At 40.1% G+C, this 17,742-nt stretch overlaps 1 protein-coding gene across 9 annotated transcripts in view; it reads right to left on the bottom strand.

The window, feature by feature from the left end:
* CPEB3 (cytoplasmic polyadenylation element binding protein 3) overlaps nt 1-17,742 on the bottom strand; it is a 126,395-nt gene that overhangs the window by 15,682 nt on the left and 92,971 nt on the right. For all 9 annotated transcript variants that reach the window (XM_084845891.1, XM_084845890.1, XM_084845894.1 and 6 more), the window contains 3 exons: nt 7,888-8,006; nt 4,122-4,236; nt 1,350-1,531 (listed from right to left, as the gene is read on the bottom strand). In XM_084845891.1, the coding sequence (XP_084702017.1) occupies nt 1,350-1,531; nt 4,122-4,236; nt 7,888-8,006 (416 nt within the window). The remainder of the gene's footprint in view (nt 1-1,349; nt 1,532-4,121; nt 4,237-7,887; nt 8,007-17,742) is intronic.

Genomic DNA, 17,742 nt, shown 5'->3' with positions numbered 1-17,742 from the left:
AATATTACTCCCCCTCTCCATTATAATAGTTGATGTTTAGGATCCGCTTTATACTGAGACCATGTTTACTGCACTAGATAATGCCACTGACCTAAATTTGGAGCTGAAAGCCCAATAGAACTACTAAGCAAACTGAACTGAATTGAATATGTAAAATCCTCATCTCTCTTGTATTGTCCTATTTTTCTTCTCAAAACATTTGATGCTATTGCCAAAATAAGTCTACAATGATACAGTGTCAAGGTAATTATATTCTGAGCTCAGCTTTTGAGACAAAGTGACAGCATGACTCAGGATTAACACTGACTGTTCCAGTCATTCAAGAATTAATGGCTTTATAAATTAATCCCTATCAGCTTTGTTATCACACTTCAAGTTATAAAACTGTAAGAGAATGATTCAGCCGAATAATATTTATGCCCACTGCTTTCAATGGAAGTGTTAAGCACATGCTTAAATATTTTCCATTAAAATCAGTGTGAAGATGTGCTCACTCCTACTTAATTAGAACAGAGCAAATAAACAAACAAACCAACAAACATAAACCTATCAATTTTGCATGTGGAAAGTTTTGCATTCTGTTCTATTTTGGGAAAAAGTATTACATTTCTATGTAAATAAGGTCAAGTTCATATAACAATAAAATATGCAATTCTCACAGGAATTTTCATTAGAATCATACTATTAGCAGCAATATTTTTCTGTGGGATGAATCAAGACTATGAAGGAAATCGGCTTCAAAGGTATGGGGTTCATTGCTTTCACCTCACAAAAATTTGAGTATTTGCTATTTCTCCATCTTCCCCCATTCAGCCATGACACTTTTGTTGTCTAGTTTACCTTCAATTTACTGCCCAGTAGTTACATTCAGAAGTATATTCCATAAAAAGGAAACTTCTGAATGAAGGGGAAAAAGAGCAAAGGCATTCTATATGTTCTTCACATGCAGACACAAGTTTGATTTCAGTGAACTCTCATAGGAACTCATTTAAGATTAGAAAGTTCTTAAAGCTAAATTTTAAAGTCTAACTTTCACTTTATTTTGGCCATTAAGAAATATGTCAGTCTCCAAAAACAGATCAGACACAAGCTCTTGTGGGAGTTCCATAGCTCAGCAGGAGAGCACACACTTTACATGCCTATGGTCCCATGTTCAATCCTTGACATCTCCAGTTAAAAGGATCTTGGATAGCAGGGTTTGGAAAGGCCAAAGCCCAAGACTCTGGAGAGCCACTCTTAGTCAGAGGATACAACACTGGGTTAGATGGAGTAATGGCCCAACTTCACTTAAGGCACTAAGGCACCTGTGCAATTTGTCAGCAGTGTTGATCCATCTTGCAATGTCTTACCCGTTTATCAATGTCATTATGTTGGAGCTGGACAAAGCGTGCACTAATAGCAGCAATATAGCTCTGCTGATTGGAGAAAGCCACTCTACCAGCACCTTTGGGGTACTTCAGCTCTGGGTCTGTATCAATGCCAGCATAGCAGACTCCTCCATACAAGCGATCCATAATCATTGCTAGTTCAACTGTAGAAGAACATTAAACAGTAAAGGACCTATGTATTAATTTAATTTCTGGAAGCTCTTCAACACAGTTTTCATATATCAAATGTCCCAAATTGTTCACAAAATTACTGCATCTGTAACAGCATAAAGTTTACAGGTGGTAAAGCAGGGAATGTCACTGACCACACAAGAAACAGATATACTAAAAAAAACCCAAATGAATAGATTAAAACTTCATCAACCATGATAAACAAAATACAAGAAAAGTGGACAAGTTCTTGTCTGTTATCTGTCTTTCTGTCAACTGATGATGCTTTTAAATCAATTGATTTATCTTTAATTGATTTAGGGTGCAATCCTATGGCTGCTAGACAGCGGTATGGGAACCGACCTCCCAGAAAACAACCTCCCTGCCCCTGCCCGCTCATAAGAGGCACAGTTTGTCCCTGGCTCCATGATCCTAAGAGTAGCGCGGAATGGGGGAAAAGAGGGCATTCCTGGGGGCAAGGAGGGGATGGGACAGCAGAAGCATCATTATGATGTTTCCTATGCATTGTCCAGCCTCCCCGCCCCCGCTCTGACCCGCCCCTGCTAGACAGCTGAAATCGGATGTCTAGCCACTAATGCAGGGCGGCTGGAGGCGGAGCAGAAGATCCCCTCCGTGCTCTGCCCGCTCTGCATTGGATAGTTGGTTGCCTCCAAGTTTGGAGGCGGCTGACTATGCCCATGGGATTGCATCCTAAAATATATTATAATCCGTATCTCAACCTAAGTGTTTTTTCAAGGATTACATTTAATGAAAATAATTCTTCAGATTTACTGGAAGAACAGGGTGCAAATAAGCTATTGTTGCAAAAATCATTTTAAATACTTTAAAACAAAAATGGACCTAGATAGTATTTAAAACAGATGGACTATAAATATTCAGAGAGTTAGCACAAATTAAAATCAGTGCAGGGAGTAGGAAATGTCATAAAGGCTCATACATTGCCTGTGTTGTGTTAAAAAGTGTAGAATTATTAGGCAAGGAGTCTGTGGAGTGTCTACTGAAATTGATTATGTCATAATGAATTTAAAGGCAAAACTGTTATACAATTTAAAGTAATTAAATGAAAATTCATTACACAAAAAAGAAAAAAATATTTTGTTCTAGATAAGCTCCACATTCAGTATTTGAAGATTTTTGAAAATGCAAAGTAACCATGAATGAAGACAACTAGAACACTGATTTATCCCAAATTCTAAAAAACAAAACCAAACCCAAACCCAAGTATATATAATTGAAGTACATATCTAGAAACCTCAGACTGAATCTTAACTTGAAGCATTTGGTTTCTTTTCAGAGGAACAGAGAACCATGTCAATCAAAGCAAGGATATATTCATGTTTCTGAAGACATGGAGCTAGCTCTCTAAGCAAAAACAAGATGCTCAAAGTTTGAATCTTAAAGCTACTTTAATTTGTGCTAAGCAATGTCCAAGTAGAACTCATTATTAAGAACTTGCACTCCCAAATTACAAGCTGAAACTATGTTATATGGATATGGTAAGATTTTTTCTAGATCTTTTAAAACCCAAAGTAGTCTGTCTGGTCAGGCTAAGAGTTTGAACTCTCACTTGGTCCTTTTTCTGCTTGGCATTAACCTTTCCTAAGCTGCTTTTTCGTCCACAGAGAAAGAGATATGGTGTTCCCACAGTTCCCTTGGCTTTCCTTTTGTGTGTGAAAAAGCAGATTGAGGAGGGTGATTTTCAGTTGAAAACTGGCCAGGAAGAAAAAGGGTTAGGAGGTAGTGTCTTTTTACCTACCATTCTTCTCAGATGTAGACGGACCACACTGCTTTCAGTTAAAAACAAACAATGTGGTGGGGAATCCTCTGCTCCAGAATTCTACATAATGGGTTGAATCCAGAGATGCTCTTCTGCAAATGAAAGGGCTCCTTTCATTTGCAGAGAACCAGGACCTAGTGGACTGAGCTGGAGAAAGGGGGCAGGGTGACAATTTTCACCAGTCCCTCCTTCCCCTCTACAGCCTCAAGTGCCACCTCACACTGTTCTAGAAGGTCTCCTGAACTTCCAGGACAGATTTTCAGGGGCAAAGGAGGCTGCAGTCAGAGAGCGAGCATCAGCAAAAATCACTGTTTCACTCCAGACAACTCTGGATCCAACCGAATGGCTCAGTTCATACAACACACTGGGCTCACATTTAACACATGATGAGCCATGGTGTGTCCCAGGCACCATTTTGAATATGCAACCCCCAATGGGATTGCAGCATGTTCCTTGAATCCAGACATCAGGGTTATGCAATGATTGTTTAACCCTCGCATAATCCCCAATGGCTGGGTTCAGATGACATACCACAACCCCATTGGGTATTGCATATTCAAACTGGCACCCGGCATGCACCATGGCTCATCATAGGTTAAAAATCCACAGTGAGCCCAGCATGTAGTGCGAACTGGGTCAATGTGTGTCATGATTTTGCTGCTTAAGACAGAAAATACACATATAGAAGAAAAACAGTCCTAACCAACTTGAAATATCCTGAAAAACTCTGGAGAGACTCTAGAGAGACTATTTATTGTATCAAAGGTTTGTACGTTTTCACTCACCAGCTCGGAGGGGTCGTGGAACTCCTCCAACAAAAATAGTTTTTCTGGGGTCTAAAGGTTGAGAACCATCCATTACAAAGTCACTGTCACTTAAGTTCCAAGGTCGAATTTGCACCTGAAAAAGCCATAAGATCAGCTTAATTTTAAACTGCCTTTTGAAAAGCAACAGAAGTTAATGGACTGCTAATCGTTTGCCATTTTTTAAATAGCTAGATGTATTAGAATACTGTATAACCAATGTTAATTCTGTATCAATACCAACCAATGAATATTCTCAGAGTACCACTTTACAAGAACAAATATGCTCAATTTGTGAAGACCCATAGTTAAAGCATCAGCTGCGCTCAAAGACCTGAGTAGCTGGCTTGCCCCCAACCTCTGTATCTCCCAGGTCCTCACCCTACTGCACACAAGGCTAGCCTTGCCATTTTATTTTTTATTTTATTTACTTTTTACACTTCTATAATGCTGAATATAAAAAAAAAAACCCTCAGCAGTTCACAATAACCAATTTTTAGGCACAATATACATACAGAGGTTTTTAATGTAAGAACAGAATATAAGAATAAGACAATTCATATATTTTTAACACAATATTACCTAAGAAGATATTCAACTTCTTAGTTTACATCTATAACAAAGTGACCTGGCACGTCTGGCAGCTGGGCCTGGGAAGCTCTCTCAAGAGAGAGGTCCCTCCTCCATGACAGAATCAGGGAGGGGAGGGGGAAGAGAGCACAGCCCCACTGACAGTTGGACTTGTCATTTGGGGTGTAGGCAGTGAACCTGATTTGATCTAAGCCTGTCTTTGGCCTTATTCCTTGCAGAATAAGTTTTGTCTGACCACACTTGAAACAGAACTGCAAGCTTTAAAAAGGATCCTTACTTAATATTAATAGGCATCTTCTTCTTACAGCTGAAACAGGCAAAGTAGGGAGGCATAAGTGAAACCAAAACCAGTACCCCAACTTCCTACATGCATTAACCATTTAGTATCTATTCAAACAGTTATTTCCCCCTCCATATAGTGGATTTGAACTTATGGCTGTTGCTTATTCCACAGTTCAGGCATTCTACATCTGAGTATGGCAAACACATGAAGAGGGCGAGTGTGCTAGCCCCATGCTCTACCCATGCATTTCTGTTACCCTACCTGTGGAGGGTGACTTTCTGAAGAGGAGACCCTTGTATATCTGTGGAGGTTCTCCACATGATTTTGAGCACTGATTTTCCAGCTTCCTAAATTGCATGGAGAGCCTCAACGGATCAAGGAGTAGAAGTGAAGAAAACGTGCAAGGAGAAGGTGGGGCTTGTGCTCTCCCCATCTGCTATATTCAAGATGTTGAACATATGAATAGGGCTTTTGTCACACACAGATATAGTTGTTCTACCCTTTAAATCACCTCAGAGTTAGAGTTATTGTAGCTAGGGATCGTAGAAATTTGTTTCTTCTGTTTCTCTTGCATCCAGATTTAGGCATATGTACCTGGGCTGTGGGAAGTCCATTTCCCCACACCCTCCTCCCTATGGCAGCCCCTCTAGCGCACTGAAAATGCTTCATAGCATTGAATGAGGTGAGCTGTTATATGGGGAAGAGAGGGGCTCCCCCCATAATTGGATGGCAGGGCGAACTGTGATGTGGGAGAGAGAGGGGTTCGCCCCAAATTGGATGGTAGCACCTTCAGTCAATGAAGCCCTTCCATCCACAGAACGCAGATCCTGGATCCGACCCCCTATGTATTTTTGAATTGCCACACCACTCAATGAATGCTCAAGTCGATTTACAATAAAATCATAAAAACAATAAAAGACAACCATCTAAAATAATACACCCTAACACAAAATTAATAAAAGACATACATTGCAATAAAATAGGGAACCTTTTAAAACCAAAGAGTGACATTAATCACTAAAAGCACAGAGGAACAGTGTAGTTTTTACCAGCCATCTAAAACCCAATAACAAAGGAGCCAACCTAACCTCCTTGGAAAGGGGGTGCTCCTTTACAGAAAGCCCTGTCTCTAGTCCCTATGAACCTCACCTTTCTGGGCTCTTTGCAGATGAAAAGAGTCCCCTAGAGACTGTGCTCATACAATCCTCCCCCCATTTTAAAGGAGAGAAATTGTGTGAGCAGGATCTTCCAGGGATCAAGCGTCGAGCCGCAGCTCAGAGCTGCAGCTCATATTTTAATTCTTCCACTCAGTTCCAGCGATGGGGCTGCTCTACATGGAGGATTTTTAAACACATGAACAGGGACAAGGACAGTTAAAATATTTTGGAATCATCCTCAGCGTGTGTGTGTGTGTGTGTGTGAGAGAGAGAGAGAGAGAGAGAGAGAGAGAGAACACACACACACAGTACAATGACACAGTGATTTGGTTTTAACACTAACCCACAGTGTTGTGTTATATATACAACCTTCCAGGCTTGTGTACTCCCACCTCCCCTCACTTTCTGTGGCACAGCCACAAGTAAGACATTGGAAGTTTTCACTTCCATTTTTTAATTAACTGTGGTTTAACATGTTAAACCCAAAACTGTAGTTAATCTTAACTGTGGTTTAGGGAAACAAACTAGGACTGCAAAGCACAGCTTGAAGTTGGCTCACTTCCCTAAACCATAGTTAAGACTAACCATACTTTTTCCACATTTGGATATAATGAGTAACCACAGTTAGTTAAAAACAGAAGCAAAACTGGTCTCCTCCTTGTGCTGTGCCACAGATGGCAAATGGAGAGCTGGAGCGAATGACCCCAAGATTTATTCATGTAACATTAAACCATAGTTTAGCCACTACTGTTATGTTCAAACAAGGCGAATGTGAAACATTGTAAGGCCCAGGTCTTTTAAATACATATACATTGCCTTACACTATCCTTCCCCAACCTGGTGCCTTCCGGTTCTGGACTATAACTCCTAGCATTCCTGAACATTGACCATGCTGGCTAGGGCTAGTGGGAGTTAAAGTCTAAACATCTAGAGGGCACCAGGTTGGGGAAGGCCGCCTTACACCAAGAAATTCCACTTACTCTATACAGGTACACTTTAAAAATATTTTTTATTCTTGACCTTGTCAAGAATTCTTGACCTTTATTCTTGACCTTTATTTTACTTTTCATGAAGTACTGCCAGTCTGCCTACAATCTAGAAAATTAACCACTTTTTAATGTCTGGAGCAGTGCAAACATTAGGTAAAAGCAGCTGAAACTATTATTTGTAAAACATACACAACTAGCTCGCATCCCAACCAAAGATCCATGAGTCCTTGCAGGTATACAAAATCTCTTGTGCATTAAAGCAGAGATAGGGAGGTGGTAGAACTCCAAATGTTTGGGAGTTCAATTCCCAGAAGCCCCTGCCAGCATGGCCTATGGTCAACAATGCTGGGGGTTGAAATCCACAACATCAAGAGATCTACTTTCTGCCCATCCCTGCATTAGAATTTCAATGCAGGGAGCTAGCTAGTTCATGCATGCAAAGTAATGCACATGAAGACTGACTCTATTAAAATACATGAGAAAGATCTTCTAAGCAGGCAGTGTGCCCACATTAGAGCTCTGGCACCTGAATCAGTTTGTTGGATCAGAGCATTAATCCATTATAGAGCAGTAAAGGAAATAGCTTGAATACTGATTTGCTCTGACCTTTACTGATGGCCTGCAAAGCTTTCATGGTCAATACGGGCTAAGGCAGTATGCCAACATAACACTGAAAATAACAGGATACTGATCAGCCCATTTCTTACAAGTGTATTTGGTTTACTTACTGGTTTGTCCTTGATAGTGGGACTTGATACACATAGGTAAAGTTTCCCATCCTCTTCCAGACAGGCATCTATCAGAGCTTGCACAGAGCTTTCTTCCTGGAATAGCAGAAAGGCATAACCTTGGGAGATAACAAATTACAAAACAGGGATAAAGTAAATAAATACAAATACAAATGCATAATACATACACAAACTAAAGCACAAATATAGCATGGATTAAGTAGAACATATGCTGGTGATACAGTTGATTCAAAACATAAAGTTGCTATGGAAAATTGGTTACAAACCCATTTCAGACATGTCCCACCATGCCAGTGGCTTTGTTTATAGTTTCACCTAACCGTAGAATATAGTTTGCATGCTTGATAAAGGCTTAGGCATAGCAGCCTTCCCCAACCTGGTTCCCTCCAGATGTGTTGACTGCAATTCCCATAATTCCCAGCCAGCATGGCCAATGCCACATCTGGAGGGCATCAGGTTGGGGAAGGCTGAGGTATAGTAACTGCTGCACCTGCATACATTCACAAGCAGAAACTTTGTGCTGGGGCATTAAAGTGAGGGATGCCTTATGCAGCTGCAGGAGGAAACACTGCAAAAAAAAAGAATATATGTGCCATTCAACGGTCATGCTCACAACTTTACCACCTGCACAACATCAGTACCAAGAGGTATTGGCCTGGAGTGGTGTTGGAACACCCAGCTTATAAATGTGCTAGGCACGCTAACGAGTACTTGTACCACAGCCTTGCTTCAGCAATTCACCCCTACCAGCAGCACATGTGTCAATAATGACAGAGTAGAACAAGACTCTTGCCTGTTTTGCACCACTTGTGTCTTACCATTACATATGATCTTATGCAAATACTGCACTGACACAAGCTAAAAAAACCCTGTCTCTCTACATTTAGCCATAATTTTATCACTATCACATTCCATCCACCCACCCACAATCCTCTTGCATATTTCTGGTCCAAAAAGGTTTATGATGATAGATGATATATAATCTAAGGTTCCAACATTTTCCAACATATTTGTTCTCTTGCAGACATAGCAAAAAGCATGGCTGCAGATTTGGTAACTATATAAAATGGGACATATTTAACAGCTTTCCAGGTTTGCCACAAAGTGTACACAGGCAATCCTAGTTCCCCGGCAAGTGTACTTTATATGTTTTTACAAATATGTGTTTGCCACATTGACATCTGAATCTTTCCAGAAGTTCGGTTAGGGAACAGCAAACAGTAAATTTACAGTGGCAAGCTCCACCCTGAAGACCTCATGTTTTAAGATCTAAAGACAGCACATGCGGCCTCTCTGCTGGGTTCCTCATTGTGTGGAGCTTTGTACATGCGTAGGTTCTCTTCAGACTTTTAAACAAATGATCATAGGTTAAATGTGGAGTCTGCTGCCATGATCGTGTTCCCCCTCCCAATGTGTGTTCAGACTATGCTAACTCAACATCTAAAAAGCCCCATTTTTAAGCATATATGTGAAATATCTTGGGTGCACATCTAAAAAAATAATGTGCTAATTGGCTGAAACGTATTAGAAGGATAAAGAAAAATAACCTATTTCCCTACAAGAAGGATAAAGATGACTGAATTTGAAAATTCAGGCAAAGTTTCTAACTGCAACCACCTCAGCAATGGAACATAGTGCTTAGAGATAAAATTTCTGCACTGGTACGCTTCAGAAATATGTTAAACATAGAATTTCCTACTCAAGGCAGCTGTTGTATTTGTGCAGAATGGGGAAGAATGCCTTCACACTCTATGGCCATAGCTGTTCAGGCTAGATATGTTGAATTTCCAGACTTTTACACTTTGGCTTTAAGAATATATTTATTGAAATGGTATATACATTCTCTATATAAAGAAAAACTTCAGAACAACATTTTAAAAGTTCAGGCAAATTTCTGAAGTTACTACTAGCATAAATGGTCATTGCTCTAGAGTCAGTCATATTTTATAACTTTATAACTGTATGCTTTGAACTCTAATAAAATTGCACTTCTAAATCCAAAGATGAAATGAAAAGTCAAAAAAGCTGATTTTTAAAAATAAGAACCCAGAGGTGCTTTTTTAAAAAATCAGCAGACTTTTAAGTTAAAGCATTGCTGTGCTGTGACTGGCGTTCCAAAAAAAAAATATCAAAGGCTTTAATGCTAAAGAAATTGCAAAATATAATAGACTAATCTTACAGCAGAAGAGCAATACTACATATTAGGCTGTGAAGCTAAAGTTTCTCTAGACAGGGTGACAATGTACTGCAGTGCCAGCTGATTCACTTAACCAAGAAAACAGTGGATAAACAATTTCAAATGAAGGGAAAAATTATTTTATAGCTTGATTCCTATGTGTACCCTTCTGTCACAAAACCACAAGAAATATTTTCACATAAAACTCTTTGTTACTACTGGTCTTCTTTGTATTAAAGCTTTAAACTAATATATGCTGCATCTTCATCTCCTACTCAAATAATGCAGAAGTCCTCCTGGCTCTGTAAAGAATAAGAATTAATGTACAAAGGGGGAAACAACATAGAGAGAACATAATTCTTGTTGGGAATTATGGGGGATTGACTCTTCTCAGCACTGCCACCATCTGTGGGGAAACTGCTCCCTCACTATGGGGTTTCTTATTTATAGCAAATGTTTATTTTTCTGGGCCTAAGGAACTCTCTGCCACTATAACTCAGAATTCCAGAAGCAGACCCTTTTCTGCTGTCCCCATTCTGTTAGAATACTTTAAAACATCCTAGTATCTGGTATAAGAGGCTTAGGCATGAGATGGGCACCAACACTAGAGACAAGATGAACTATTAAACAAGTAATTCATTAATGGGATCTTTTGTACATAAGGGATTACTAATATTTACTTTGGGGTTTTCAAAAGACTTCTTAGTGACAATTCTTTAGGACTTCAGAGACACTGTTGCTCCAATGACTTCTTTCTTTTACCTCAGGCTAAATTCCCGAAACCTCCAACCCAGCCAAATACATTCACAACTAGGTCCAGCTTCTGGGTGCAGTATTCCTCTGACACCAAAACTCCTCGTTGTATTTCCTGCTGGTTGGATAGTCACTCTGGGTTTTTACTGCCTGCTTGAGTAACGTTCTTCTGGCAAGATCTTAGGGCAGCTTCCTGCTACAACACAGCCACCTGCTCTGTGCTCCTGATCTTACTATTCAGCCTTGGCTATTCACTTTCTCCTCAGCTTTCTCCTAGGCTTTTTAAAACAGTACAAACCAACTAGCAGACCTTCTCCCTCTCTTTCCACAGACTGACAATTTGACCTTAACTGTCAACTGTCATACCTTAACTTTCATTTCCCAATGGCTCTTTTCCACCTAGCTAGAATCCCCAGTCAATCAGAATTGAATTCACCTGAATTCACCCCATCTAACAATATACAAAACGATCGTCTCTCTCCCTCTTCAGAATCTCACCACACAACTACTACGCAGGCCTTAGACAACAAAACAAGGCCTCAGATACATTCTTGCCTCACCAAAGGCACACAAAGAAAACATTACAGAACAACAATAGTTATATACAGGCATTTCTTCACAGGAATAAAGAGGAAACTATTCTGCCTTTTACACATTAGAAATGTGGTATCCATTAATCTATCTTAACAAACTCTGAGCTTAGCACATTTGTTGCTTTGCTAGGGGGCTGCTTTGAAGAGCTGCCTCCAAGATAACCTGGGGGTGGTGTAAGGGGGGGGGGCACTATAAGGTGGCCTTTTGCTTATCCAATCCCAGTTTTTCCAGAGAAAAATCTTCAACAGAGAAGGATAAGCCTGGAAATCCTCTCTAGCTCAGATTTATTTAATTTTATTTCTTGAATTTATATTCCACCTTTCCACAAGAACATGCCCAGCATAGCTAGCAGTAAAATTAATAGAAAATACACAGTAATAATAAAATATCACACCATATAAAACCAAAGCAGATTTTAAAAAATCAATTATTTTATCTTGCCTTGAAGCTGAAGCTCAAATATTTTGGCCACCTAATGCAAAGAGAAAACTCACTGGAAAAGACCCTGATGCTGGGAAAGAGGCAAAAGGAGAAGGGGACGACAGAGGATGAGATGGCTAGATAGCATCACCGATGCAGTAAATATGAACTTGAGTGCACTCTGGGAGAGAGCGGAGGACAGGAAGGCCTGTTGTGCTATGGTCCATGGGGTCACGAAGAGTCGGACACGACTGAACGACTGAACAACAACAACTTAGGGATTTTATTATATTAAGCGGTATAAAAGTATTATAAATAAATAAACATTTTTTTAGCTAGATGGAAAAGAATTCAGAGGCTTCTAATGCTCACCTCCCCTTTGAGCCAAGTATTACTGTGCAACCAAAGCTCATTCCCAGGCCTGAGCCCAGAGAACTCCACCAGCATTGCTATTCATTTTTCCAAGTCAGAACAAGCTATGCTGCCGCTGGCTACTTCTGTTGCCACTTCTGTTGTCTACTTCAGCTGACTACTTCTGATTCTGTGTTCATTGCTATTCATTTAGTATTTCTGTACTGACAAATATAGAGAGTTAGCCTATTCTACACTTGAGAAGGGAAATGTATGAAGTAACTACCTCCCTTTTTGATCAAAATGAGTGCTCTCACAGAAATAATTCTTAAAGCTTTGCATCATTGCAAACAGTTGTTCTGGTTGGCTTGTTCTTGGCAGAGCACCACATTTTCTTACAGCATGGTAGTCACAAAGAAGGCTACTTGAAAGGCTTCAGAATTAAGATTTCTCTTTCTGTACTCCACTACAGCTGTATGCACAGAGTGATGGGAAAGAACGTTGCTAAATCATGGGCATGTACATGCATGCATGTAGTTATGCATGGATATATATGCGTTGACTGTCAGCTCTGTGACAAGATACTTACACTATCAACATTTTTCTTCACCTTATAGACAAGGTATATCATGGGTTCTCGAGTCAGCTTACATTATATTTATTTTAAATATATATGCCCTAATCTAGAGATGGTCAAGTATAGCAGGAGGCTGTGTACTCCTCCTATTATCAGTGCTGCCAGCTCCTAACAGGTAATCAGATGCACCTGTTTGCACAAGAAGGACTAATGTAAGAGTGAAAACCTGTATCTGTGTATATATTTGTCTAGCTGAATTGGAACTTTAAGTAACGGCCATGACCCAAACCACCAGGTTCTGTGAGCCTTAGGAAATGTCAGACTTGTTTTTGTCAAACAGCAGTCTCTTATGCTGTGAGGCAAATTGCTTTTGAAAGCAAAGGGAGATTCAAAAGCGGTATGAGACAACATGGAATGGCCTCATATGTGTGATGCACAGACCATGAAGAAGAACTAGGCTGGCCACTTATACATCACCAAAAAAAAGAAGGAATGCATCACCAAAAAAGCCAACAGAACAGCAAAGAAGACAATGTGATTGCACCACCAAGCTCCCATGGATCCTTATGGAAGGACCCTTGTAGATGAAGCACCATATCAAGATACTTCTCACTGAACTCTCTGGAGTCACATATTCTGGTTTATAATGAATGTACTAACTCGATCTCCTTGTATTGTCTTTTATAGTTAATGTTGATTATTATTTGTTCTATTTAATAAAATTTAGTACAATATTTTTAAAAGAGGACAAAGAAGGCACAGATTTGCCTATGCTAATTTATAAGTATAGATGCAAATTTAGAAATAATAATTGTAATTTAAATAGAAATACAACATAACTCACCATAGTGGGGAAGGTTGCGACCAGGTATCTTGCTCTGTCTGTTTCCCAGGTGCTAACTGTTGATGAGCAGTTTAAGGTGCCTCCACCCACTTATGAGAGACTTAGACTGAACAACCCTTCAAATAGAGGACTATCCTCTGATAGCCCTTTGAACAGAGGACTGTCCTCTGTAAAGTAGGACACACGGCCACCCTACATGAAAGTTACAGTTCTAAGAAAAAACTCAATGTTCCACTGGACTAGTACAACCCCTTGCATGAATCTAAGCAGATTTGGAATTCCAGCCTATATGTTGATAGGAACAAGCACATGTACTAGCAATGCAATCTTATACATGTCCACTCAGAAGTCTCACTGAACTCAATGGGACATACCCCCTGGGAAGTGTGTGTAAGATTGCATAAGCTTTGGTGCAAAACCAAATCCAGTATACTTTTTAAATGAATGTGGAAAGTATTAATGCACGTATTTTCACGATAGTACTGTTTTGAGCAAAATGTTGCCCTTAGCCATGTTGAAACAACCGATCTGTAAGAAGGGTCTTCTTTCAAAGGCCATTTCAAAGCATCAGACAGAACTATAATATAATCAATTGTAGTTTTCAGTAGAATATAAACCCAGGACATACTAAAATGTTCAAATCTGATATTCAACTTAATTTAAAAATAGCATTTGTAAAAGTCAACTAAATGAGCAAATAAATAACAAATTAGATTTTGATGAGGCAAGTATGAACTAGACTGTGTATACTTAGACAGTGCCACTGGTAAACCTGGCATTTCAAGTAGGGAGAAAGACAACAGGTTTAAAAAGGCTTACATTTCACAGCTAGTGAATGTGAAGAGTTCAGCTGCAGGTTAACAAATAGGAGACCCTGCAACAACCATCTCTATTGTGCCCATGGTTCTCATTATGTTGCAATATAGAGTATTGTTAGAGAAAATCTTGGGGTACCCTGTCCCATTAGAACAATGACTCTTCTTTCTAAGCTATACTAATTGATCGATCCAACAAAATAATTGAGAATTGTATCTGCAAAATACTGGAGGCTGCTGGTAATACCATCTGCAAGAGAATGGTAGGGGGGGGGAAGATTGAGAACTCGCATTCAAAGCTGAACTTCCAAATTAAATAAGAATCAAGAGGGGAGGAGGCAAAACTGGAGTAAATTCATGGCAAGCTAGCTGCCACAACAACTTCTGTAGAATTAAAACTTTCTGCTTTCCAATTTACAGCTGTGTTTTTTGATCTTATAATTAATCTTATTTTTATACGCAATATATGTTTCATCAGCTGTTTAATCCTTTTGATGTTGTTAAGTTGTTCTGCATCTTCATGCAAACATTACATGCTTTAATTTCTTATACATATGTAGAGGAAGAGCTGTAGAATAGTATGTTCCATTGTCAGCCCTGCTGTGATGGTTGAAATGGAATGGACTGCAGACAGAATAGGGAAAAGTTAACAACCAGGAAATCAAATCAAAACTCGAATTGTGGTTATGCTGTTCTGTATAGGTTTTTAAAAAGTCTGTTTGGCTCAAAAGAAATGATGAGTGTGTTACATACACATGCTCTGTAACTTGTTTAATTCTTTTAAAAAGTTGTTTTTCTTTTTCCTTTGTGTACTTTGCTATGTGCCTCAATAAAAATAAATTACATTAAAACACACACATCCTCAGATTATCTGTTAGATGGAGTTGATTCCTGTTTCTTTGAGAAGATGCTGCAGCAACCGATTACTCTCTGAAGGCAGTATTTATATTAATGACATCAAAATGCTAAAGAACTGCAGTAAACCTGCTTGTATTCAGCTGTGCTAGTAGTAGTATGCCATAAAGTCCTACTGATGAAAAATGAGTAAGACGTAACAACCTTATCCCCTTGTTCAGTCTCTGTTCGGCAGTTATAGAGCATTTCTAGTAAATATTCACACTATAATCAGAAGCTTAGGCTACATGAGCCTTCCCCAACCTGGTGTCCCTCAGATGTTTTAGACTACAGCTCCCAGGATTCTAGACCACTGGCTATGCTGGCTGGGATTGATGGGAGCTGAAGTCCAAAAGATCCAGAGGACACTAGTCTGGGGAAAGCTAGGCTAGACGGACAAAACGATTTGGTGAGGGGGCTGTTATGCCAGACAAAACTAACTTTCATTCATTAAATGAAAGAAATGCACTGGCTTCAATTCTGTCTTGCCCCATTTCCCTCTTTCTTCTCATATTTACTCTTGCCCAGTTTTTTTCATACTGTGGACACCATTCTATCCTGACAGAGATAATTGTAATTCTGCCCCAAGTGTTGGGTGTTAGGAGTTTTTCTACACCAGACATAAGTACACTGGAGGCCCACTACCATTTACTGCCCATGGACTAGTTCTGTCTATGTGGAGGAAGGTGGCTCCTTGTAATGCGCATGGATGTGTTTATGTAAAAGAAAGTCAGTCACCATAAAGGTGGCAACTCCTACAGAATAGAAAGGCAGGAGCAAGTACAGGTAGTGTTGGAAGCTCAGATCAGAGACCCAAAGTTTTCACCAAACTATGTGGATAACCCTAATAGAGGGTTTGGTTACTTCTGCTCCATTACTACCATGCGCTAAACATAGGGCAGCTCTTGAAGACTGCTTGAATGCCACAACTGGTAAAAAATGTGGCCAGGAATTTAACTTGATTTACATAAAGATCACATTACAGTTGTGCTAAAGAATGCTTGTTGTTGTTGTTGTTGTTCTTGTTCAGTCGTTAAGTCGTGTCCGACTCTTCGTGACCCCATGGACCATACCACGCCAGGCCTTACTGTCCTCCGCTCTCTCCCAGAGCGTGCTCAAGTTCATATTCATTGGATCAGTGTAAAGAATGCTACTGAGTCCTAACTCACTGACTGGCACAATTGAAGAGAGTGCCTTTGATCTTTAACGTCCCAAGCTACTTGAGTCTGGGGTACTTTATGGAATGCCTCCTCCACTATGAACCTCCTTGTTCTTTGAGATCATCCGAAGAGGCCTTGCTGTGCATACCTTTCACTGTAGCCAAACTGACAATGACACATCACAAGGCCTTTTCTGTGATGGACCCATATTTCTGGAACCCCTTCCCCAAATAAGCTCACCAAGCTTTATGGGATTTCAGAAAAGCTGCAAGACATTTGGCAGGTGCTATTTTTCATGTTTCTGTGCTTGGTATGTAATCTGTTTGATCATATTTTTAAAAAGCATTTTAATGTGATAATTGACAGCTGGTATAGTGAAGAGACTGAGCTGCAAATGAGGAAATCCCTGGCTCGAAACTCACCTCAGTAATGAACTCACTAAATGGCCTCAGGCAAGCCACTCTCTCTCAGCTTCAGTCCCCCCATCTGCAGTATGGGGATAATAATACCAATTTACTTTGCAGGGCTGTTGGAAGGATTACGACTAGATAATGCATGGGAAGTGCTTTGAACACTTGAAACCATCGTAACAAGTGTTAATATTATTATTCATTTTTGTTGTTTTTATAGCAAGCTGCCTTGAGTCTCTTTTAGGGGGAATAGTGGAATGTGATTTTATTAAATAGAAAAGCCATTTCGGGCACAGTCGGCCGCCTCCGAACTCGATTTTGGCTGTCTAACCGGGGCGCCTCAGAGTGGGGGGAGGTGGGGGGAGGCCGGATGGTGCATAGGAAGCATTGTAATGGTGCTTCTGTGGTCCCTGCCACTCCCCCAGGAATGCTCCCTTTTCGGCCGCTCCACACTGCTCTTCCAAGTGCAGAGCTGGGGACAAACCATGCCTCTTACAAGGGGTGGGGGGTGGAGAGCTGTATTTCTGGAAACCAAGCTCAGAGCACTGGCTCTGAGCTCAGTTCCCAGAAACTGAAAAATCCTACGGCCATCTAGATGCTGTCTAGAGGCCATAGGACTGTGCCCTTTATAATTTAATGGAAAGTTTATACACACAATATTCAGAATGAACTTCATAACTGGTGGATCACCTTCCCCAATATAGACCTGTGCTTTTATTAAGATCACCAGAGGAGGCCTTGCTGGTTGTACCCTGACCTGCAGATTGTCATCTTGTAGCAACCTGGAAGTAGGCCTTCCCTGTGGTAGCATCCAGGCTATGGAATGCTCTTTCCCCTGGG

Source organism: Heloderma suspectum, chromosome 3 (genome assembly GCF_057233095.1).
Source record: "Heloderma suspectum isolate Gila_16-S chromosome 3, 16-S_ref, whole genome shotgun sequence".
NCBI lineage: Eukaryota > Metazoa > Chordata > Lepidosauria > Squamata > Helodermatidae > Heloderma > Heloderma suspectum.
This window is presented reverse-complemented; position numbering and strand designations above follow the sequence as displayed.